At 65.9% G+C, this 22,830-nt stretch overlaps 1 protein-coding gene across 1 annotated transcript in view; it reads right to left on the bottom strand.

Annotated features, from left to right (window-relative positions):
• MEGF6 (multiple EGF-like-domains 6) overlaps window positions 1–22,830 on the bottom strand; it is a 102,432-nt gene that overhangs the window by 19,980 nt on the left and 59,622 nt on the right. Inside the window, 3 exon segments of the mRNA XM_012662202.1 lie at window positions 346–468; window positions 1,165–1,290; window positions 9,176–9,298. Coding sequence (XP_012517656.1) covers window positions 346–468; window positions 1,165–1,290; window positions 9,176–9,298 — 372 coding nt within the window.

Raw genomic sequence — 22,830 nt, 5'->3', positions numbered from 1 at the left:
TCGAACTCCTGAGCTCAAACAATCCGCCCGCCTCGGCCTCCCAGAGAGCTAGGATTACACAAGGAACATTTTTAAAGACAAACGCGAAGCCTGAGATCTCGCTCATGCTCCTGCAGAAACCAGCTTCGGTGGGACGCGGCTGCGTGAGCGGTGCCTACCCCCGGCCGGGGATGAGACCGAGCGCCATCCCAGGTCACCTGAGGGTGGCCAGGCGGGGCTGGCCCTGCTCCCAAGGGGCCAGTCCAGTGGGTTCCGGGGGTGTCCCCAGAGTGGGACTCAGCCCCTGCGCAGCACCGCGGGTGCCCGTGCTGATGCCGGCGGGTGGGGTGGGGGAGGGCACCCTACCTTCGCAGGCCTTGCCGTCCGCTGCCAGCTGGTAGCCCACGTGGCACGCACAGCGGGCAAGGCCCTGGAGCACCTGGCACGTGTGCATGCAGCCGCCGTTCCTGTCCGCACACGGGCTTCTCCCTGCGGTCATAGGCCCAAAGGAAGAGATTAGGGCAGGGAGATCCCACGGATTGGGGCACCTGCCCCAGGGCCCCTCGTGATGCCTCCACCCAGTGCTCTCTCCCCTCCCTGCTTCGTGGACAGGCTGGGCGGTGGGTCTCCCTCCCCCTGGATGTGGGAGCCCCCCAGAAAGATTCCACGTCCTCAGGACAAGGTCAGCCAGCACCAGGGCTGACACCAGGGCTGTGACCCCCAACTCAGTGACCCCATGCCATCCTGCCAGCAGGACCCAGGAGGCAGGTGGGGGCACTCTCTCAGCACCCACCCTTCCCGCAGCCCCCTATTTCCACACTCTAGGGGTCTCTGAGCCTGCCCCACCTTCATCATCAGCAAAGCCCCGAGATCCCAGAGCAAAGTGCCGATGGGGCCTGCCTCCTCCCCACCAAGGGCTGGGTCCAGGTCCCAGATGCCCGCAGCAAGCCCGGGGGGACGTCTATGGAACTGAGGCGTCCCCCCATCCCGAGCTTCCTGCCCCCACAGACATGCTATCCCAGAGCACAGCCCTAACCCACCGCTCCAGGCCTCCCAGCAGCCTCAGGGCCCCCTGAGACCTCCCCCCCCAGCCCCAGAGGCCCAGGTGGAGCAGCTAGTCCTGCACCTGCCCTGGGCTCAGGCCGCAGGGTCCTCCCTCCCTGCCCAGAGCGGCAGCCCACTCACGGACGCAGCGCCTGCCGTCCTCCTGGAGCTGGAACTCGGGCCGGCACTGGCAGCGGTGCCGGGTCGCTGTGAGCTGGACGCAGTGGTGCTGGCAGCCGCCATTGCCCAGGGCGCAGGAGTTGATGGCTGGGACACGGGGAGGAGCCCAGGTCAGCCCGGGAGGACACACGGCCAACAGTCCCGCCCCAGGCCAGCATGGAGCGGATGGCACAGCCACCTTCTCCTGTGGGACCGTCCAGGTCCCCGCCTGGCCACCGCAAGCCCAGGACACACGGGGCCCTGGCCCATCCTCTGCATCCTCCGGCCCAGCCTGCTTGCGGGCCGGACTCAGAAAGGCACTGAGAAGGCTAAGGGAGGGTGAGGTGCCCACGCACCGGCGTGCTCCCTGGAGGAGGTGGCAGTGGGTGATGGAGGCATCTCAGTGCCTTGGTCCCCAGGTCAAGGCAAGCGGCGGGTGTGGGGCTGCTGTGGACAGCCACTGCGGCCCACAGGCCTGGCCCCAGCTCCCAAGGGACCAGAGCAGCTCCTGCCCACGCCAGGCCAGGCCACCCCTCACACCCGACCTCACAGGGTGCCGTCCTCCCAGCCCCTCACATGCAGGCCCCGCAGGGCACGGGCTCCGTGGGGTCAGGCTGGCCCCGGGGGAGCCTGTGTGTCCCGTGGGTGGACGGGCCCAGGGAGGTGGGCAGAGGGCGCTGGGCCTCCGCCAGCAGCAGCAGCCAGCTCCTCGCCGGGACTTGGTGACGATCAAGTCTGCGCAATCGCCTCGTGGTTAGCAAGGGAGTCGGTCGGAGCTGGGGAAGCCACAGGAATGCGCCGTTGCCCGTGCCTGGGCAGGGGTGGCCGGCTGCCCGCCGCCTGCGCCCGGAGCAAACCTGAGCCCTGCCACTAAAGCGTCAAGATTTGGGGGTGGGGAGGCTTCACCCTGAGATGCTGGCACCTCCTGGGGGTGTCTCGGGACTAGTTTGGGGGCGCAGTTTGTCGCCATTGCACGTGGGATCGGAAACCCGGCCCCACCGGGCAGCAGGCGCTCAGTGGCCGGCAGAGCTGGCAGCGGCCAGACGAGAGCTGCCTCGGGCCCTGCGAGGCCAGCAGACCACGCCGCCGCCAAAGGCGAAGCCTCCTTCAAAGCGAGTTCAAAACCCGCAGTCCTGTCTCCCTGCAAGTCAGTGGGGAGCACATGCGGAGGGTCCCCCTGCGGCAGCACTCCTAGGGGACGACGCCAGTGGTGGCAGTGACCGCTCCACCTCCTGGCTCCACCTGGGCCTGGCACATGCAGAGGGAAGGGCCCAGGGCAGAACTGAGGGGGCCCATCAGCCTCCGAGCCCTCTCCCCACCCACCCCAACTCTGTGCTGACCCCCAAGCCAGACGGGAGCTGTCCTGATGCCTCCCCTGAGATGGTCTGTTAAGCCACTGGCAGTCGCGCCAGGGGCTTCCAAGCATGGCCTAAGCCGGCCCCACATTCCTGGGGGCTGTTTATCTGTGTTCACAACACCAACTGCATCCCTGCTTGGAACACGTAATAGGAACCAGAACCCGTTTCTGGCAGGGCCCAGCAGGCACGGAGAGCGCAGAGCCCAGGGCAGGGGAGCCAGGCCGGGCCCGCACGTGGACAAGGCCCCAGGGAGCTGTGGCAGGGCTGGGAGGGAGCCAGGTTTCCCCGTCAGCCCTCCAGACAGGCGGGGCCCGAGAGGGACATGGGGACCAGGCACTGGACCACTAGAGCCCAGCGGGGGTGGGGGGTTGGGGGGCTGTCGGGTTGGGGTCTGTCCAGATCTGTCCTCTCCTCGTCACACAGCTGTGACACTCCAGATGCTCCCAGGCTGTGCACACCAGGAGCCAAGCCCAGAGTCACCCTGCACATCCCCAGCCGTGGGTTCCCAGAAAGCTGAGCGAGGCAGATTTTCTCAGGTGCTGGGTCGCGGGTCTGTGTGACCAGGGCCAGAGCTGGTCGGGATGCTCCCAGGCCCCTCTGGTCACCATGGGTCCCAGCTGTGGCACACACAGCCCAGCGACCCCTGCCCAGGCCATGGCTAAAGGCTCACGCCGGGCCGCAGTCCTGCAAATCGGACCCAGCCGTGAGCCAAGAGTCCAGCAGAGGACAGGGACTTGGGACTTGCCTCCTCTGAGTGGGGGACAGATCCTCCCAGCTGTGCTCACACAGCCGTCACCTGACTCACCTGTGGACAGACAGACGCAGGTGCCACAAGCCGCGCTTGCTCTTTCATTTCCGTTGTATGATGACACCCAAGGGGCATTTTCTCAAAGAAAGCCCCAGACAGTGCCGTTCTGCGGGTCAGGGTGAGCAACCCCGCCCGGGGTTCTGGCAAGCCTGCCTGGCATTGCTGCCCCTCCTGACCGAGCTCCCTCCGCCAGGGCCTGACTTGGGTCCCTGCCCACGTCCAGATCAGACGGAGTGACGGTAGCTGGGGGCGTTCTGTGTTTCGGACTGAATGAGTGTCCGAAACCACATTTGGAGATAGGGTCTTTATGGATGTGATTAAAGATAAATGGGGGCATGAGGGTGGGTCCCTGATCGGATAGGATTAGTGTCCTTGCAGGAAGAGACACAAGAGACCCCTCACGTGTGTGCGCTCTCTCTCCCTCTCTCGCTCTCTCTCACGCGCAGCGCAAAGCCGCGCTCTCCAGCCAGAAAGGAGGCCCTTGCTAGGAACGGCATCAGCTGGCACCTTGATCTGGGGTGGCCAGCCTCCGGACCGATGAGAAAATTAATCTCTGTTGCATAAGCCGCCCGGTCTGAGGTATTGGGTTATGGTGGCCAGAGCTGAGACGCCCTGACCGCGCAGTCTGCAAATCCTAGGACACCCCCCCCCCCCAGCCAGGGGCCCTGCAGGGTGCGTTAGAGCTGGGCTGCAGCCCCAGCCCCTGCCAGCAGGAGTCACCACCACTCGGGAAACCATTAAGTGCGCGGCTTGGCACTGTCCCTGGGGAGGGGCTTGTGCTGTCCCAAGGGAGGGGCCTGCCTTGGGCCAGATGCCATATTCAGGAACCAGATTCCGCCAGGGCCAAGGGCCCGTTCTGCCCGTGCGGCTGGCTCCCCACTCGTGGAGGTGCCACACTCCTGGCGAGGACACTACTCCCGGACCAGGGGGCAGCTTCTGAGGCCAGACCCGAGGCTTGAGTGAGGCCCCAGCGCCAAGCATCGGGTGTGGCCGAGGGCCTCGGAGGCAGCGGCAGGTGGGGCCCTGGACGGCAGACCTTGAGGGTGGCTCAGCTGGCCGCCTCTGCCCCCAAGCCACCCCGCCTGAGCTCGCCAGCTGAGGGCCGTGCCGTGGCGACTTGCCAGCGGCGTGCCAAGCCCACCGGCTCGTTCTGCTCAGGCCTCTAAGCCCAGCCCGGGGCTGGCTCCAGGGCGGCTCTGGTCCCCAGGGGTTTCACAAGGTGTTGTAATTACTGCCCTCAGCCTGGGCTGGTTTCTAGGTCCTCAGAGCCTCCCACCACGTGTGGCCAATGGTCACAGCAGCCCTTCCTTCTAGGAAGCCCTCTGCTGGGGACAGGGCTGGGACGGCAGAACTGGGGAGACGCGGGGATTCATCCCCAGCCCTGCCACGGGCAGTCCACAGTTCTCCTCCTGCTCCCCGCCTGCCCACGCCCTCTGCATGGGGTGCTCCACTCACTCACAGCCACGTAAGCACCGTCCTCACCCACGTACCATGGCCCCAGCAACACAGAGAGCCCAGGCCAGCACAGCCCTCCAGCACAGCCACCAGGTGGCCGGAGCACAGACAGGGAGGGAAATACCACCACCCCTCTGCAGACCCAAGCTGAGCTGACCCCTTGGCCTACATCGGGGCAAGGGGCTGGGCCAACCTGCCCCTGCGCCAGGAGCTGACTGTGCTTCACCCTCTGGTCTGACCTTTGCTCCCAACTAACCCTAAGGGCACCAGCTCCCCTCCCGCCCTGCTCTGCCCCACCTTCCCCTTGCGTTTCTAGGCCACTGCCCCAGCCTCCCTGGGTTGGGGTGCCCCCATCCCACGCCCCACCACTGCACCCAGGCTCCCTCCAGCCTCAGCCCGCACCTCTGGGGTCCTGGACTCAGGCACGGCCAGGACAGACCCCTCCCCCTGTGCAGAAGGGTGGGGGCTGCTTTTCCTTGGCACCTCCAAGCTGGGAAGGCAGACTCGCCTTGTGCAGCTGCAGCCTGTGCTGGGCTGGGAGAGACCAGGACACACTGGCAGAGCTGCGTCTGTGGCTTCGCACGGATGGGTTTTGCAGACGGGCCTGGCGGCCTGCACATGAGTGCCTGCGTCATTGGCCCAGCCGCGAGCTGCTGCCAGCAGCAGCCTCCCGGGGCCTCCCCTGCAAGCAGGAGTCGAGGGAGCATCCTGGGGTGCCCTGTGCAGCCCCCCACTGCCCTGCTGCCCTGACAGGGAGACCCAGGCCTGGGGAAGGGAGGGTCACCCCGAGGCACACGGCAGGCCAGTGGCAGAGCCAGGCAGGAAGGCGGGACGCGGAGGCCTCCTCCAGCGGTGCACGCACCAGGGCCCATCTGACTCTGCAGGGAGGGGACATGGGCGGGGGCAGCCAAGCCACCAGGGGATGCAGCTGACAGCAGAATCCCCACCAGCATTCACCCCAAAGGCCTGACGGGTTTGAGGCCATGAGGACAGAGAGCCCTCCCCCTCTGTGGGCCCAGCCCAGTTTTGTCTGGAGGGACCCCCTGCTGGTTCAGCCAGTCACATCTGTAGTCTCTCAGACAGGTTGGGAGGGTCACTTGACCCAGGGACGTGGGGCAACAAGCCATATACAAGGCCAGGGGCCAGAGGTCAGCCAGGCTGGCCTTGGGACCCCCGGGCAGGTGTGGCGCTGGCTCGGAACACCCCAGGTACACGAAAGAGGCTCCTCCCGTGCAAAGTGTCAGACGACCTGGGAGTTGTCCTCCTCCCTGGGTTTTGCAGGCTGGTGCTCTGCAAGATGTCACGGAAACTGAGAATGACACTCCCAGACACGCCGGCCAGACCACTGCCCTGGGCAGGCCCTGCTTTCCATGGCTGGGGAGGGCCGGCCCGGGCCCGGGGTGAGAAGCAGGCCTGGCCCGGCCCTCGGGCCTCGCTGGGCCCTGTTCTTCCCACCCAGAGACTGGGGGACACACCCAGGAGGGCGCCTGGGTGACCGAGTGTCCCAGGACAGGGGTGGCCAGGGCAGGGGGACAAGGCCCCAGGCTTGGCCACTTCTCACAGAGCAAACGGCAAAATTCTTCTCATAAAGTCTCACTTTTAAGAATGGAAGCTTTTTGTGTTTTATTTCTGTAAGCTCATTTGGAAGGGGGATGCATGGAGGCCGTGCATTTCCTGCCCTCTCCCCGCCTCGCAGGGGAGTGCAAGTGTGTTTCAAGGCCCCCTGCCAGCACAGCCTCCTCTGGGGTCTTCCCAGATTGCTCTGGGCCCTGGACGCCCTGAGAGCTCCATCCTGCACCGTGAAAGGATGGCCCCATCCCTGCGGGCACCTTCTCCTCCCTCCTCCTCAGTCCAAGCTGCCGGGGGGAAGGTCCGAGACTTCAGGGCCTCAGGCCTGCACTGCCCGTCCCTGGTCCACCTGCCAAGCCCCAGGAGGGGTCACGGTGCCCTCCTCCAGGAGGGGCCCAGCGAGCCTGGGGAGGGCTCCGCAGCAGCTGTGCCCTAGCTGTGCGGCCTACCCCATAGCTCCCTGCCTGCCCACGCCCTCTGCACGGGGTGCTCCACTCACTCACGGCCACGCAAGCGCCGTCCTCGCCCACGTACCACGGGCCCAGCAACACAGAGAGCCCAGGCCACACAGCCCTCCAGCACAGCCACCAGGTGGCCGGAGCACAGACCAGGGAGGGAAACACCACCACCCCTCCGCAGACCCAGGCTGAGCTGACCCCTTGGCCCACATCGGGGCAAGGGGCTGGGCCATCCTGCCCCCACGCCAGGAGCTAACTGTGCTTCACCCTCTGGTCTGACCTTTGCTCCCAACTAACCCCTGAGGCCCTGCTGCCGTCTGGGCCCAGAGGGGGCCACTGTGAACTGGAGGATGAGGCCACCGGCCCTCCCCACACCCTGTATCCCGGGAGTCCTGAGGGGGAAACAGAGGGTGGGGGAGGGTCCCCTTCCCAGGGGCTGGAAGTCCAGCTGGACCCCCTCAGAGCCCTGGCAGAATCCAGGCAGCCTGGCATGGACCGGGCAGTGCCGAGGCCACGCTGTGGCAGGAGACCCCCTGCAGGGCAGCCCCTCAGCCATGACCCACCCCACCTGTCCCAGCCCGTATCTCAGGCCTACTGCCCAGCAGGTACCTCGGCAACGAGAAGGGGCTCAAGACAGCGGGGCACCCCCAGAACAAACCCACCTGGCTTTGCCTGGGAAGAAGCCCCCAGGAGACCCCATGTCCACTCTGGAAGCTTCTCAGGCCCCCACAGGGAAGGCAGCACCTGGTGGGCCCAGGCCAACAAACCGTCATGGTCCTGGACACTCCCAGGAGACCTGGGAACCAGCAGCCCACTGGCCAGTGTCACCTCCCAGGAATTCCTGACGCGTGGAATAGCCCCCATGCAGAGTGAGTGGCCACTATGGGCAGGGGACAAGCAGTGACAACATGCCCCAGGGAGCACTGGGAAGGGGGTCTGGGTGGTGCCCAGGCAGGGACGGCCTGGGAACGGGGTGATCCTCATGGGCCCCCAGGCCACCGCCAAGGGACCTGGGTGGGGAGGAAGGCGCTTCCCCAACTCGACCGGCCAGAGGCCAGTGGCACCCGGGCCGCCAGGGCGGTGCTTGCCGAAGTGAGGGTCGCCACCCATTCCCGGGTGAAACCAGCCCAGCGAGCGGCTACCAGCGCCTTTTCGTAGTGAAACAGACGGCGCTACAGGCCCGGCTGCACCACGGCAGTGGGGCTGTCGCTCCGTAAAGTTTTGGTGCAAAGTCTGTGCTGGGACGTGCAGTCGAAAGAAACAGAAAGTGACTCTGAGGTCACTGCTCTGCGTCCAGACACCGCAGTAGAGGAAAGCCCTGCCGATGACAGGTGAGTCTCGTCTGGGCCCTCTGGTGGGAGCAGCCAGGAGGTGGCCCCGCACCCAAGAAAGCTGTGGAGCCCCCCAACCACACGGGGTACACAGTGTCGAGGGCTGATGGCTAGAGGGGCTGGGGGTCCCCGCAGCCTCCTGCCAGGCCCAGCAGACCCTGCCCAGGGGGCCCAGCATCTGACCCCAAAAGGACCATTTCAAAAGAGCAAATGCCACCAATCAAGACTTCTGGGGCCCCAAGTGTGCAGACGTCTCCCAGGCAAGGCTCCAGGGAGGCGGCTCCAGTACGGCCGTGCAGGGGCGTGGGCAGGGGCCCCTCCCGGGCTCAGCAGCCAGCATGGGTCACTCCTCACCCTGCAGAGCGAGCACCCTGCGCTTGTTACTACTCATCCCTTCCAGGCCCTGGACCTTCCAGGGCGTCTCACGGAAGGCCACCAGCAGCACAGGTGGTGGAGAGGAAGGTTAGGGAGTGTCCCCAGCCTGGGGCCTCTAACAGTGGGGGGCCAGCAGGGAGGACAGGCACCCCCAACCTGGACTGGCCCCCAGCGTCTCCCTTCAGGAGGGCCCTGCCTGAGAGGAGGGGTAAGAGAAGGACATGTGTCCCAGAGCCACCTCTTCCAGGGGCTCTGAGGGGACCAGGGTGTCCAGGGCTATAGGGCCCCTGGCCACAGGCTCCCAGAAGCCCCCCCAGTGGTTATCGGGCTGGGCCCCCCCCTCTATCTGAGCCGTCCCGAAGCACATCACATCCTGCATCTGTTTCCACTTTCTGACCCAGGAAAAGTTTACAGGGCAGCTGCCTGGTTCCTCACAGCGGCTGGGACATGTGAGTGTGGCCAGGGCCCCCCGGGGCTGGCGGGCCGCCCTGCCACAGAGCAAGCAGGAGCGAGCTGCTCAGAGCCAGCCCAGGCCTGCTCTCTAAGGTGGAAAGAGGTGCCCCACCCCTTGGCCCCCAGAGAACAGCACATACGTCCCAGGCAGAGGCCAGCGGGGAGGGGTCTCCAGGTGACACTCACCCAGGCAGGTCCTGCCGTCCGTGTGGAGCCGGAAGCCAGGCTTGCACTCACAGAGGTAGGAGCCCAGGGTGTTGACGCACCGGTGCTGGCAGCCGCCGTTGTGCGCTCGGCACTCGTCCACATCTGGGCAGGAGCAGGGACACGTTAACAGCCAGCACTGCCACCTCGCTGAGGACCTGCCCCACCCAGGTGCCCAGGTGTTGGGGCCCAGACCCAAGACCCTCCTTGGAGTGTAAGGCTCCCCGAGCCCCTCACCCACTCCCGCCAGAGCTAGAGCAGAGGACATAGGGTCTGTCCACCCACCGTGGCCACCTGCTCAGGCGGGGGACAGCAGAGGGGAGCAGGCTCGGGTGGGGGCAGCCTAGCTCCTAGCGCCTTTCAAGACTGAACTTGGAGCACGTGCTATTTCTGTAAGTCCGAATGCAGAAAATGCTCCCAGGCAAAGCCACCACTCCATGGGGGCTCAGGAGCCCAAAAGGAGAAACAGACAACTTCGGAGATGACCCTGCACAGGCCCCGGGGTGGGAAAAGGCGAAGAGCGGGGAGGGTGGGGGCTGCTGGCGCAAACAGCGTCTGCTCCAAATTCACGTCCATCTGGAATCTCAGAACGTGACCTTAGCAGGAAACAAGGTCTTTGCAGATGTAACAAGTTAGGGATCGAGATGAGATCATTCTGGACAAGGGTGTCCCGACAAGACACACAGGAGGCCAACCAGGCAGGAACTGCACTGAGCTGGCTGCAGGCCAAGGACGGCCAGGGCCTCCAGAGCCAGACAGAAGAGGCAGGAAGGGCCCTGCCCCCGGGTCCAGGCGAGCACCGCTCCGACACCTGCAGCTGGACTCCTGGCCCCTCCCACTGTTTCAGGCCGCCGCGAGTGTGGTGTTGCTGCGGTGGCCCCAGGGAACCCACTCAGGCCCCCAAGCTGTGCCCTGCCCTGCAAAGTGCCAGCCCCTGCCCCGAGCACCCAGACCCCTCGGACCGCTGCCCCGAGGCCGGCTCAGATGGAGAACTGTGCATTCACGGGTTCCAAACTGGGGGTCCCCGCTCGAAGGAGCCAGGAGGACAGGTGCGGGAGAGGGGCAGGGGACTGCGTCTGGGGCTGGCCTGGTTTGGAGGTCCCAGCAGTATCCGCACTGCCGTGACTGCCACAGCCTGGGGGGGCGGCCAGGGGGGGCGGGGCGGCGGCTTAGGGCCTTGGGGCCCTTGCGGGGCCGGTTCAGCCCTGCTCACCAGCACGGCCTCCTGCCCCCAAGAGCCCTGGGCATGGGGTGGGGAGGGTGGGGAGGGACGAGCCTTGTATCACAGGACCAGCAGCGCAGGACACCCTGTCCACCTGCCCCTCCCCCAGGACCATGGCTCCAGCCAAAGGAAAAGTGCTGACCCTTCCCCAGGGCTGGGGGCACCCCGACACCCCAGGCGTGCACCACCTGCTACAAGAACGAAGCCAGACAGCACAGGCATGAAGAAGGCTTGGGCTGCCCTGGCCTCCCCCACCCCAGGCCCACACAGCCAAGCCAGGCCCCGGGGAGCCCAGGCAGACAGACGGGACCAGAAGGGCAAGAGGCAGCGGCTTCCCAGGTGTGTAGCTCCTGGGCCCCCAGGAGCAGCCCTGCCAGCCAGCGGAGCAGCCCGCACACAGGGGCTCTTAAAGCTGCCACTGCCAGGAGGAAACCAGCGTGGGGACAGACAGGAGCTATATGTGCCTAGCACTGCCCAGAGAACCCCCAGTGACCCCTACCCTGAAGAGCCCTCCTGGGGGGCACAGCCGAGAAGCAGCTCACTCCCTGGCCAGAGAGGCCGGGGCTGATTCAAGAGAGAGGCTTCGGTGGCATGTCCTCCACTGCGCCGGAGACTGGCCGGGACACCTCACTCCCATCAGTTACGCAGAGCCCAGCTCTCACTCTAATTCCGCTTGACAATCCGCCAGGTCCCCATGATCGGCTGTGACCGCTCCACCACCTCCAGGCCCCCCCACCATCCCCGTGAAAACGACTGCGTGCGAGGCGCCCATCCTAAGCGCTAGCCGTCGGGGCCGGAAGGTGGCAAGGGCGGCACGTGGGGCGAAGCTCTTCCCAGCTGTGCCCAGAGCCTCCTCAGTGGAGACGCCGCCCATGATGTCTCCCCCGTGCAGAAACCCACCACATCCCGCTCTCAGAATGTGCCTGGCAACCCGGAAACGGCAAACAGCCCCCAGAGCCAGAGTCTCCGCCTGCTGCGCGCACAAGCCACGCCCACTCTGGGGAGACCCCAGGGCCCCTCCTAAGCCCCAAGGCTGCTCAGGGAGGCGGCGGCAAACGAGACGAGGAGCCCCCCTCACCTGCACAAGATGTCCCTAAGTCACAGTGACGTTCTTCAGAAAGAGGCCAGGACAGTTTGTGGGAGGAAGCTTGAAAACAAAGGGTCAGAAGATCCCACAGAACCCCAGAGAGGCTCCTGGGAACAGAGGGTCCCAGGGCCCTCCGGTGGGAGTGTCAGCTGGGGGAACAGACTTGTGCCCGCTGGGCAGGACAGGGTGGGCAGCACCTGCCGGAGGGGCTCCAGGAGAGACCCCTTTCCCCTGAGCTTGCACCCTCACTCCGAGACCCCTCAGAGGTAACGGTGTGACCCCACAGAGCACACTGCAGGGCATACAGTTGGTGCTTAGTAAGAGCCAGCTGGCTCTGTAAAATCCCAGCCCTCGGACGGTGACTCTGCGGCCATCTGAGCCTCACTCCTGACTCCTTGGCTAACGGAGAGGCTGACTGAGGTGACATCGGACAGAGAGCAGAGGGGCGGTGGGTGCAGAGCCGCCCTGAGCCCTGGCAGGCACGCTGGGCCGGGAGGCGGCATCCTGGTGCACACAGAGCAGTCTGGGAGCAGGCGCAAGGCAGAGGCCTGGGCACAGGGCAGACCTGCGGTGAGCAGGGCCCCTGCAGCCGCTGCCGTCCTCTCCAGGCGTGGCCAACTCTGAGCAGCCGGGCTTCCCTGCTCACACCCGCCTCCACAAGGCTGCATGAGGATGGGCTGTTTAGACTCCAGCATCCCCCCAGGGCTCGGCCCAGCCGCTCCCAGCCCCACGTCCCTGCAGAAATGCACAGGCCCAGGTGCCAGGACAGGCGCTGGCCTCTCGCCCCTTCCCCCACCGCATCCCTTGAAGGAGGGGCTGGCACGCTGACCGCAGCCCACGCCCTCCCACCCCTGAATCCGCAGCGTCTGGCGGTCAGAGGCTGCTGTGGCGGGGGAGACAGGTGCCAGTGGCCCAGGCAGGGGGCACTGAGGCACCGCCATGGCTTCCGGTGCCCGCTGTTTGCTGTCGGCCGGGATCAGTATCTGGACACAGCGAGCCAGCTCAAGGCGGGGGACTTGGGGCCTCCCCTCACCTGCTTATGGGCGGGGCGCTCAGCCAGACAACCTCCTGCTGAGGTCCCCTCTAGCTCTGAGATCTCGGCCCCTTTGAACTGAGCAAATCCCCTTTACAGAAATGATTTACTCTTAGCAAGGCAGGGGGGTCACTTAACCCTGCCCACCCCACTGCCAGGGAGCGCACGTGATGCTGGAGCAGCGCTGCTCTCAGGCAGCTCTGAGGACCCCAGCGGGGGCTGTGGCCGCAACCTGAGGACATTGCGGTCAGCCGAATAACATCCCCCAAAGATGTCCACATCCTCACCCCCAGAACCTTCCATGGCCAAAGGGCCTTTGCGGATGGATTAAGCTAAGGGTTTTGGGAGTGAAGCCATCTTGGCGTAGCTGGTGGGCCCAACGTGTCCTCACAGCAAGGGGGCAAGAGGGTGGGAGGCAGCGGGGATGCGAAGTCAGGGGAGTCAGAGGGAGGAACTGGAAGGTGCTGGAAGATGCCGTGCTGCTGGCTGTGAGGACGGGAGGGGCCTCGAGCCCTGGTGCCTCCGGAAGGACACAGCCCTGCCCACACCTCGATTTCGGCCCACTTTGGACTCCGACCTCCAGCACCGTCAGGTACTAAATCTGTCGTTCGAAGCCACTGAGTGCGTGGTAAGTTGCTATGGCAGCCACAGGACACTAACACAGAGCACAACCTTGCTGTCTCGGGAGCCACTACGGAGTCCCGGGCCGTCCGAGCTGGAAATCCAGGGCTCCCGCGTCAGCTCCCGCCAGCCCCGCCTCCGACTCAGCAGTGAGGTCCACTGTGTCTGCGGGGGCCCGTCCCACAGCCAGGCTCATGGGAGCCGTCTGCCCCTCTGGCGTCCAGACTCCCTCGGCCGCCCTCCACTGTGCCCAAGGGCCAGGCCAACCCCAGATGGTGCCGGATGGCGTGATGTGAGCCCAGCAGTGGGACCAGTGCCCTGGAACACCCCAAATGCAGGGCCCCAACAGAGCATTGGCACGCAAAACTCTGAAACTCCAGCAGCAGAAACAGTCACTCTCCTGTGCAAGGACAGGGTGGGGGGCGGCTGAGCCCCGAGGAGTGAGGGGACCCCCAGCGGAGCATGGAAGGAGCTTGGAAGCCTCCCCCCATGCCCACCCAGGAGAGTCAGGGGATGAAGCCAGCTCATTCCAGGCACAACGGGCTGGCCTGGGAATAAGTCCACTCCACCCTGTGCAGCCCAAAGCCAAGCCCCATACCCAGGGAGGGGACAGGCCAGGTACAGCCCAGGCAGCTATGACAGGTACCAGGAAGGAGCCACCTGGTGGGGAGCTGGCGGGTCCTGACTGTGGCTGTTTTAAGGAACAGCTAGGCCAGGGTCCTGCTGCTGCCCTGGGCAAGTTACACGGCAGCCCAGGACAGGGTCAGCAGCACACGGTGACCTGGCTGTGCCAGCGTGGCTGGTTCCCCTGGGAGCCAGGCTAGACCCGTGGTGTCTGCTGAGCTGGGGGCTGGCGGAGCTTCGGGGAGCCCATGGAGATGCCTCGGGGAGCCCACGGGGCCTCCATCACCAGCACCCAAGCCCCCATCGCCTGCCGGGAAGGCTCACCGGGGCAGATGGGCACGGCTGGCCTGCGCAAACCTGCTGTCTCTGCAGAAACCACCCAACATAAGCCCTTTCTGAAGGTTGCCCTACTTACAGGAAACTCAGAAAGCTCCTCTCAGGGGAGCTCACCAAGTTCAGAGCCCTGTTTTGCCCCCAACATGCCATGAGGCCCTCCCCCGGGGAGTGCACACCATGACCCATGGGCCCTCCTCTCTCCCCGAAGAGCTGCATTAGGCCTTGGACCAGGCGGGGGCTCCCAGCTCCCCGAAGCCCAGCCACTCCCAGCCCGAGGGCTTAGATGCTACAGAGTCTCATGGCACTTAGTGTCACTGTTGGTGGAGTGACAGCGCCGACCTGGCCTGGGCTGAACCGCCGAGTGGGAGGGAGGCGGGCAGACTTTGCCACAATCCCAGCCTCAGTGTTCTGGGAGCCCTCCAGGCAGGAGAGAGGCAGGGCCTCACCCCAGGCGACCGAAACAGCCTGGCAGGGTCAATGTCTCTAAGGAGCCGTCTCAGGGCACTGGGAAGGCTAGGCAGGGAGCAGCTGCCAGCCCCCACTCCACCCCGGGTGACACGGGTGCTGACTCCCAGGGAGCCACACTCACCCACTCCCCTCAAGTTCCTGAGGATGCCCAGCTCCAAGCTCTGTGGATCCCAGGAAGCTCAAAGGAAACTCCCTGGAGGGCGGCTGGCCCAGGGTGGGCCCCAGATCCCGGCTGCAGAGAGGATGGGCCTAGGACAGGGTGCATCCTGCTTCCCACGCCGCCGGGTCCTCAGGTGTGGGCCTCGCAGCTGACCCTGCGGCTGCAGAGCAGGCAGGAAGGACAGCGCCTGCCACATCCGCACACATGACCTCAAAGGGGCTAGGCTCTTGGGACACTGGAGGGGGAGACCCAGTGCCAGGGGTCCCCAAGGGCCCCTCTCTCCAGCCTGTCTCTTTCCTCGACTCCCAGAGCCGCCAGTGCCGTGGAGGGAGCACCCCCGAGTCCACAGGCAAAAGCAAGGGGATGTTTTTCTTCCCTCTGCTCAGGGGACCTCCCTGCCATCAGCAGCCTCTGCCGCCAGGCCTGAGAGGGGATATGAGTGTCTGATTCCTCAGGGCACAAGGGCCCTGTCCCAGAGGCAGGGGCCGCCTGCCCGGCACAGCCCCGCCCTGCTCCCTCCAGCTTGGCCCCGGCAAACTTTAAAAAGAGGAAACAAAGGGAGCCGTGCCTGGGAGCAGCACCCTGGTCCCACCCGCCCCTGCCCCAGCTCTCCCACCTGGCCTCTGGTCACCAGCGCTCACGGCGTAGCCGGCCTGGCCCAGGTGGCACGGGTAGCAGCCCCTCCAGAGGTAGCGGTAGTGCGTGCCGGCGACGCGTGCCAGGCCCCCCAGGAGCCCCAGGCACCAGAGCACGGCCAGCCCGCCAAGGCCCCGGGACGCCTCCATGGACCAGCCGCTGTGCCGGAGCCGGCGGCCCGGAGGCCAGGCAGGGGCTCGGGCTCCACTCCTGGCTCCGGGCCGGCACGCTCAGCCGCTGCTATCCGCTCTGCTCTGCCCGCCGGGCAATCGCTCTGGGCCCCCCGTCCCACCCGCCTTTAAGTTCTCAGCTTTCCCCCCGCCCCTTGCAGGTAAAGGCCAAGTCCGCAAACGCCCGAGGGGGCCGGCCCCGCCCTGGCCCCGCCCCCGACCCCGCCTCAGGGGGCCGCGCATTCCTGTGCGCGCGCTCACGGGCCGCGGACCCAGAGGAGGATCCCTGCACAAAGGCAGGCACCCACGTGCAGACACATACACAGCCCCGAGTCAGAGCCACGTGTGCAAACGTGCGCACAAGACACACACACAAACTCAGGCACACAGAGACATGCACAGACACACAGACAAACATGTGTGTTCTATTCTGGCAAGGCCGCGAGGCCCTGCAGAGGCAGCTTGGTGGGCTGAACGCTGTCAAGGGTGGACAGCTAGACGCAGCTGGGGCCACAGCACCGAGGTGGAAACCCTAGGGGTGAGGACCCCACCCCCAGGCCCAGCGACCCGTGCCCTGCACTATCCTGCAGGGCCAGGGCCAGAGCCCAGAGGAGCGGGGCAAGAGCATCCTGCACCCCTACAGCAGGCCGGAGGGGCCAGAGGGCAGGGAGAACCGGCTAAGGCCACCAAGGTACCTCCGACCCCAGACCCTGGGTGCCCGCTCTGCTCCACCTGCAGCAGAAGCAGCCGTCCTCGGGGCTGTGCCTCCAGAGGAACCCCACGTCCAGTGCCTCAAGGAGCCCTGGACCTGCAGCCCTGCATCTCGTGGCAGCAGAAGAACTGGGTCTGGGAGTCCAGCTCAGGCCAGAGACCCTGGAGCCCTCATCCTCTCTGAGCCCCACCTCTCACCTGTGCTGGGGAGCAGCGGTGCCCTCCTCCCCCAGGGCTACATGAGGACGGAGAGCGGGGCCCAGCGGGGGCTCGGTGACTGTCAGCAACCATCCCTGCCTGGGACAACCTAGCACCCACATCTCCAGCACCAGGGCCGGGGGAGCCCACAGAGAGGCTGGGTGCCCCCACACCTGTTCCAGGAAGCTCCCCACCATCTCCCCGAAAAAGGCAGTGGCAGTGGCCCCAGAGCACAGTCCGCTCCCCCAGCTGCCGCGTGTCTCTCTCTGAAGACTCAGGTGGGCAGCAGACGCAGGCCATGTGACTGGGGCCACTTCAGAGACACAGAGCTCAGGACACCTGACCACTGCCCAGAACGGGGAGGGCCAGCACCCCCGGGGCTCCAGGCCATGTATCCGGGCGAGTGAGGCTGGGGCAGGGCTGTGGGCACAGCTGCAGTCACCGAGCTATTTAGGGCCCAGCACCATGCAGGGACAGACAGACACTGGGTCGGGTCGGCGGGGAGGAGTGAGGAGGTCACCACAGCTGCAGCCACTGTGCGCCAGGCCCTGGGCTCTGAGGACACACCTGCCATCCTCTCCATGTCCCTGCCACGGAGGGCCACCGTCCCATTTTAAAGTGGTGGAAACTGACAGACCAAGATACTGTCCCTAGCAAGTCCAGTCAAGCAGGGCCCCAGCCCCAGCGATTCAGGGCAGCGCGTCCACCCTGGTTCCACCATGCCGAGGGGCTCGCCTGCGTCCGGAGCCTGCCCCCGAGAGCCCAGCCCAGTGCCCGGCCATCTGGGAGCAGGGACAAGGGGGCGACCTCAAGCCTGTGGGAAGAGGCAGCCTCACCCAGTTCCGGCACCGTCTCACCTTGCCCGGTCCTGTCTGCAATCCATGGGCCAGCCCGCCCATCAGCCCCACCCCCCGGCACTGGCAGTGCAGAAACGGGCCTGCCTGGGCCCCGCCCGTTCGCCCTGGTGAGCCCCCGTCTGCCCTCCCCTGAGCGGCACACAAGCGGCTCCTTGCCTTGGGGGGGCCGCCATAGCTGATAGCAGGACGAGCTGTCGACCTCAGTTTGAACAGCGCCTTCCCGTGCTGTTTAGGACTGCAACGTGCGTTTCATTGCCGACGGCTCCCAAACAAGTGCTAACAGAACCTGGAGGGTCCCACCCTCTGCAGCCAGCAGGCCCTCGGCCCACCGGTTTCTTGGAGGGGAGACAGGCTTGGCGGGGTGCAGGGGTGAGACACCAGGGGCCAGCACGGGGGCCATGGGGACAACATCTGTCTCCCGGGGAGGTGCAGACACACAGGAAGGAACCTCCAAGTCAAGTTGCCAACGGGCAACAGGGCCAGGCTCCTCCGTCGGCACCCTCCTGGAGGTGGTCTCCCTCGGGCGGCCCTCCGGGTGACGATGCCAACACCCTGCTCATGCAGACCCCACTCTGACACCCTCCAAGCCCAGGCCGTGGGTGGAGGACAGCCAGACAGGAAGTGGGGAATGGACACGGGGGAGCCAAGTCGGGCAGCACCCCTACTGGGTCTGCCACGCTGTCCCCACGTCCTGCCCGCCCTAGGAAAGGGCTCCTGCCTTGTCCTCTGTCCCTGGGGAGAGGACCCAGGCAGGGAAGGGCAAGCGCCCAGGGCTGGACCAGAGCCCACAGGCCCTGCGGCTACCGCGCCTGGAACCCGGCTCCACCCAGAGGGGACACGCACACCAGGTTCTCAGTAAGAATGAGAGGCGGGAACCATCTCGTTAATCTTTTTTATGTAGATCACGTGCCGAAATGATCTTAGCTGCGTCCACCATGTCAAGTAAAATATGCTGTTAAAATCAATTTCACCTGTTTTTACTTTTCTATCGAGGCTACGCGTGTACGTGGCTCGCGTGTACGTGGCTCACGTATGTGGCTCGCGTTCTGCTCTCTCAGACGCCCCAGCCCTGATCGGGGGCTTCAGGTTCCCGCCAGCCATGGGCTGACACTAAGCCACCTCCTGCCTACGGGGAAGCGCTTGACACAGGGGCTCGACAGAGGCCACACACATGGGAGGCCGGGTCCCCCGCCGGCTCTGTGCCCGAGCAAACACCCCAAGGCCAGGCATCGGGACCCACGACAGGGACAGTGTCGCATTTGTGGGTCCTGGGCCTCTGAAGCACTGTGTGGCACAGACAAGTCCCAGGACCCCTCTGGGCCTCAGTTTCCTCATCCGCACAGTGGACGGGGGCCTGTGGGCCTGAAGCTGTGGGACACAAGTGACTGGGAAGGAGACACAGGCCGGTGTGGCAGCATCACCATGCCCACGGGGTCCAGGGAGAGGAGGGTGGCCACGGAAGCCATCCGTGCCTCCGGGACCAGCTCACAAAGCACAGCCAGGCCTTCGGAATGCCCAGGACGTGTTTGGCAAAACAAACCGTCCTTTTCACCCTGGAAGCCCTCAAGAGCTGTGCGAGGCCTCATGGGGTCACATCCTCGTCCTACCCTCAGGGCTGGCAGGGGCTGCCCCACCCCACACTCGCCCAGCCCCCCAATCCTGCCCGAAAGAGAACCCGAGTGCCCGGGACGCTCTCCTGTGCTCTCGGTTTCCGGAGGAGAAATGACTTGCCCAAGGTCACGTAGGAGAGAGAGGGGCAGCCCAGGGGGACCAGGCGTGACTCAGACCCAACTCCTGTCCTCGCCGGGCCACCCCCTTCAGGGTCCTCAAGGTGAAGGACCCTGGCAGGCCCCGCTGGCCACTGGGGCAGGCTCATGGTTTCTCCTGCGGCTGGCGGACACCCTCCTGCCTGCCGCCTGCTGGCCGTGGACTCCAGCACCTCCTCAGAGAGCCAACTCGGAGGCCATTTCTGCAAAACGTCCCCAACCGCCTGCCCACCGCAGGGCCAGCGGCTGCCGCCTTGGGGCCTCCCTGCCACCGGCCTATCCTGTTCATAGCCCTTCATTCACTCCTCACTCACGCCTTCGTCTTTTCATCCAACAAGGACACGTGCCCACGACAGGCAGAATGTGGTTCTGGGCTGTGGCGACGTCTCCCCACCTGACCGAGACCCACGTTCGGGTCCACAGGGCCTGGGACACTCGCTGCGTGGTGCGGATGAGCTGCGGCGGCCTCACCTCCGGGAAGGTCTGGGCCCTCCATCCTGCCAGGCCTGGCGGAGGAACTTGGGTGTGGCCCAGGGGGTCAGAGGCTGCCAGTGCAGAATGCCACCAGCGGCCCAGGCAGCACCCGTGACAACCGGCCCCCGCGGGGCTGCTGAGCACACGCAGGCCTGCAGCTGTGGGGTCTGGAAGCTGTTTGGGAAATGCCTTCCTGATGCGGAAACGTGGCCGGCGTCTCTGCCCGGGAATGTCTGTGTGTCAGCAGAGGCCCCTCCCCACCCCCGCGGGCTCCGCTTTCCTCTCCAAGCTCAGCCGCCACACACTCCTCCGCCACGACCCAGGCTGGGGCGAGGGCCAGTGCCACCCCCAGATGCCACTGTTCCCCCTTGGTGCTGGGCCTGTCCCCCACGGGGCTCCTGACTGCAGGGCTCAGGGCAGAACTGGAGCCTGGAAGCGGAACAGGGCCCAGCTGGCCCCTGCTGCTCAGTGCGGTGTCTGCCCCTCGGTGTTCCCGGCAGACACCCCCTCCACGAAGCCCTCCCTGTGGCCTGTGGTTCAGGCACCTGAGCGAGTGCCACTGCCCCAAGAGTGAGGCAGGGCCCGGCCGTGCGGGCTGCCTCGGCCTCTGTTGCAGAGCGGGTGTTGGGCGAAGTTTCGGTGCCCGCAATGCACACGGGGCACCAGTGGGACCCCAGGAGGCCAAGGCCCTGGCACTCTCTGCAGCCCAGCGCCCGCCGGGCAGGCTTCCCCCAGTCTCCCACGTGGCCAGGCACCGGGGGAGGACGTACAGATCTGGCACCTGGGATGAAAGCGGGGGAACTGCGCCCTTGGCAGGTGAGGATGGTGGGGTGATGTAAGAGACAGGAGGGACACTTGGAGAGGCTGCCAGAGGCCACTGCCCATGAACCTAAGGTGCCCATTTAGGGGCAGAGGTTCATGGGCACAGCAAGGTTCCAGGCAGAACAGCGACTGCCGACTGTCCCCGAGGACCCGCGTGTGCCCTCTGCGCCAGGCCAGGCTGGTGAGTCCCAGCTGGGTGGACAGACCCTGGACGGGCTGAGCAGTGGGCGCCAGGCCCCAGGCTAACCTGTCACAGACACCTGCTTCTCACGTCCCTCCCTCCCAGGAAAGGCGGGCTTGCTCACGTAACTGCTGCCGGCCAGTGAAACGTGAACAGAAGGCACAGGTGTCACTTCTGGGTGGACACGTTTAGGAGCAGACGGGAGACTCTGGCCCTCTCTCCCACCCCCGCCCGCACAGTGGGCCCTGGGCACACACGAGGGGCCGCTTGGCCTGGGGTCTAAATGAGATGATCAGGGTGGGCTGGGGACACGGGGAGGTGAGGGCATGTTCCCTGCAACAGGGCCAGCCCACACACAGGCGGGCACGGCCCCTGCTAATACCCAGGGAGAGCACATGGCGGGCCGGGAGGGGCAATGCCCCAGAGCAGGAGGTCAGTTTGTGGTCTGGGGTCACACACAGTCCATCCTGCCCCCGACTGAGATGCATAGAACCGGCCTCCAGAACATGCCTCCCACACCTCCTCCTTCGGCCGCCGTGGGGTTTATTTTAGGAGCGGGGCCCCCACTGGCCTCAGAGCGCCCAGGCCTGGCTTGGGCCTCGCTGACCAGTCCAGCATCAGCCTCATGGTAAACCCATTACTCCGTCTCTGCTCCGTGCCCAAACCAAAGGAAGGAAAATTAAAACCATGGAAGGAAATTTAAAACCACGGTTGTTTCCGCAAGCCCCACTACCATTGCCAACTGCAGCTGTCCTGGCTGGGGCCAGGCAGAAAGCGGGGAGCCCCTCCTCTGGCAGACACCAGCCCCCAGGAGAGCTCGACATGAAGCAGCTCCGTCCTGCACGCTCTGCTCGGACCAGACGGCCCGGGACAGGGACATCAGAGCCCCGCACAACACTGAGAACCCTCTGCCCCTGCGGGCCAGCCTGGAGCCATGTGTACGGATGTGTGCGCGTGACCAGGCTCTCTTGGTGGCACTCCGTTTCCTGAGCTCTTTCCCCCTTAGTGAGGCCCGGGAATCACCGAGCCCTCGGGTGCTGACGCAGCACCCACCAGGGACACAGCCCCCCCAAGGCGAGGCCAGCTGCCCCCGGGGCACAGACTCTCACGGGACATCAGAGCCGCCAGGGAGCAGCAACCCCATAACAGGCAGACAGACCACGCGGGTCTCACTGCACCCAGAGGGGGAGGGGGAGGGGAGGCAGGGAGCAGGGAGGCCCTGAGCTGGCCTTCGATGTGACAATTTCAGGGACGCGAACAGGCTCGTCAGAGGCCTATGGGACCGGTGTGGGGTGGCTGGGCAGAGGCAGGAGAGGCCAGAGTGGGGCTCGGGGGAGGACGAGCTGCGTAGTCGGCGGAAACTGTGTGCCTGGAAGCCTGGTGCCCGGCCCGCGGCAGGGCTGAGTGAGCCGACCCCGGGTGGCCAGGGCACATCACCCACCGGCTTCCAGCACCCCACACGGCCTGTGGGCCCTGCCGATCGCCCCTGCTGACTTCTCCCTCCCCCCAAATCATGGCTGTACCTGCCGGCAGGATGCTGGGGTCGGGGGTGGCAGCCAGCTCCTGCCCGGAGCCCGGGGCCCAGCAGCACCTACGCGGCCTTCAAAGGTGCCTGAGCCTGAAGCTGGCGGGGCCTGGCCAGGGCCCCTTCTGCCTCTGAGGCCGCCAATGCCGCCCTCCCCACCCTACCCCACGTGTGGGAGGTCGCCCGGCCTACCAGCTCCTGCGAAGTCCCACTCAAGTCCCCAAGTCCCCAAGGCCACTGCGCACCTGCTGCACAGACCTGGCGCAGGGCAGCCCGCGTCCACACAGACTGCAGAGAAGTGTCCTCTAACACGCAGGGCTTCCCCGCTGCAACTCGTGGCCCGGCCCTGAGCGTCCACACCTTCCCCTCCAGCCCTTCCAGGGGAAGACGCTCAGTCCCGAGGGCCTCACCAGCCCTGACAGCCTCTCACAGGCCCGCCCTGCCCAGAAGGGAAGCTCTTCCCCTCCGCGATCCCCCCGCTCCCCACTTCTGCCAGCCTGGAGGAGGGGAGGATTTGAGGACTGGGCTTTGGGGGTTGGCTGAGGGTTTGGGGGTTGGGTCCGGGGGTGAGGAGGATGAGAGAGGATGGGGTGGGGGCCTGGGCCCAAACCCCCCTCTCAGGGGTGCTCTGGAGAAGAGCTGGGGTGTGGTGGGGAAGGTGGCCCCAGGTGGCTGGGTGTAAGGTGCCACCGTCCCTACACACCAAGCAGCAGCCAGGGACACAGGCAGCAGGAGCTGCGACCAGG

Source organism: Propithecus coquereli, unplaced genomic scaffold (assembly GCF_000956105.1).
Source record: "Propithecus coquereli isolate 6110/MARCELLA unplaced genomic scaffold, Pcoq_1.0 Scaffold757, whole genome shotgun sequence".
In the NCBI taxonomy this organism is placed as follows: domain Eukaryota; kingdom Metazoa; phylum Chordata; class Mammalia; order Primates; family Indriidae; genus Propithecus; species Propithecus coquereli.
The sequence above is the reverse complement of the archived record's forward strand: the minus strand, read 5'-3'. Positions and strand labels throughout refer to the sequence as shown.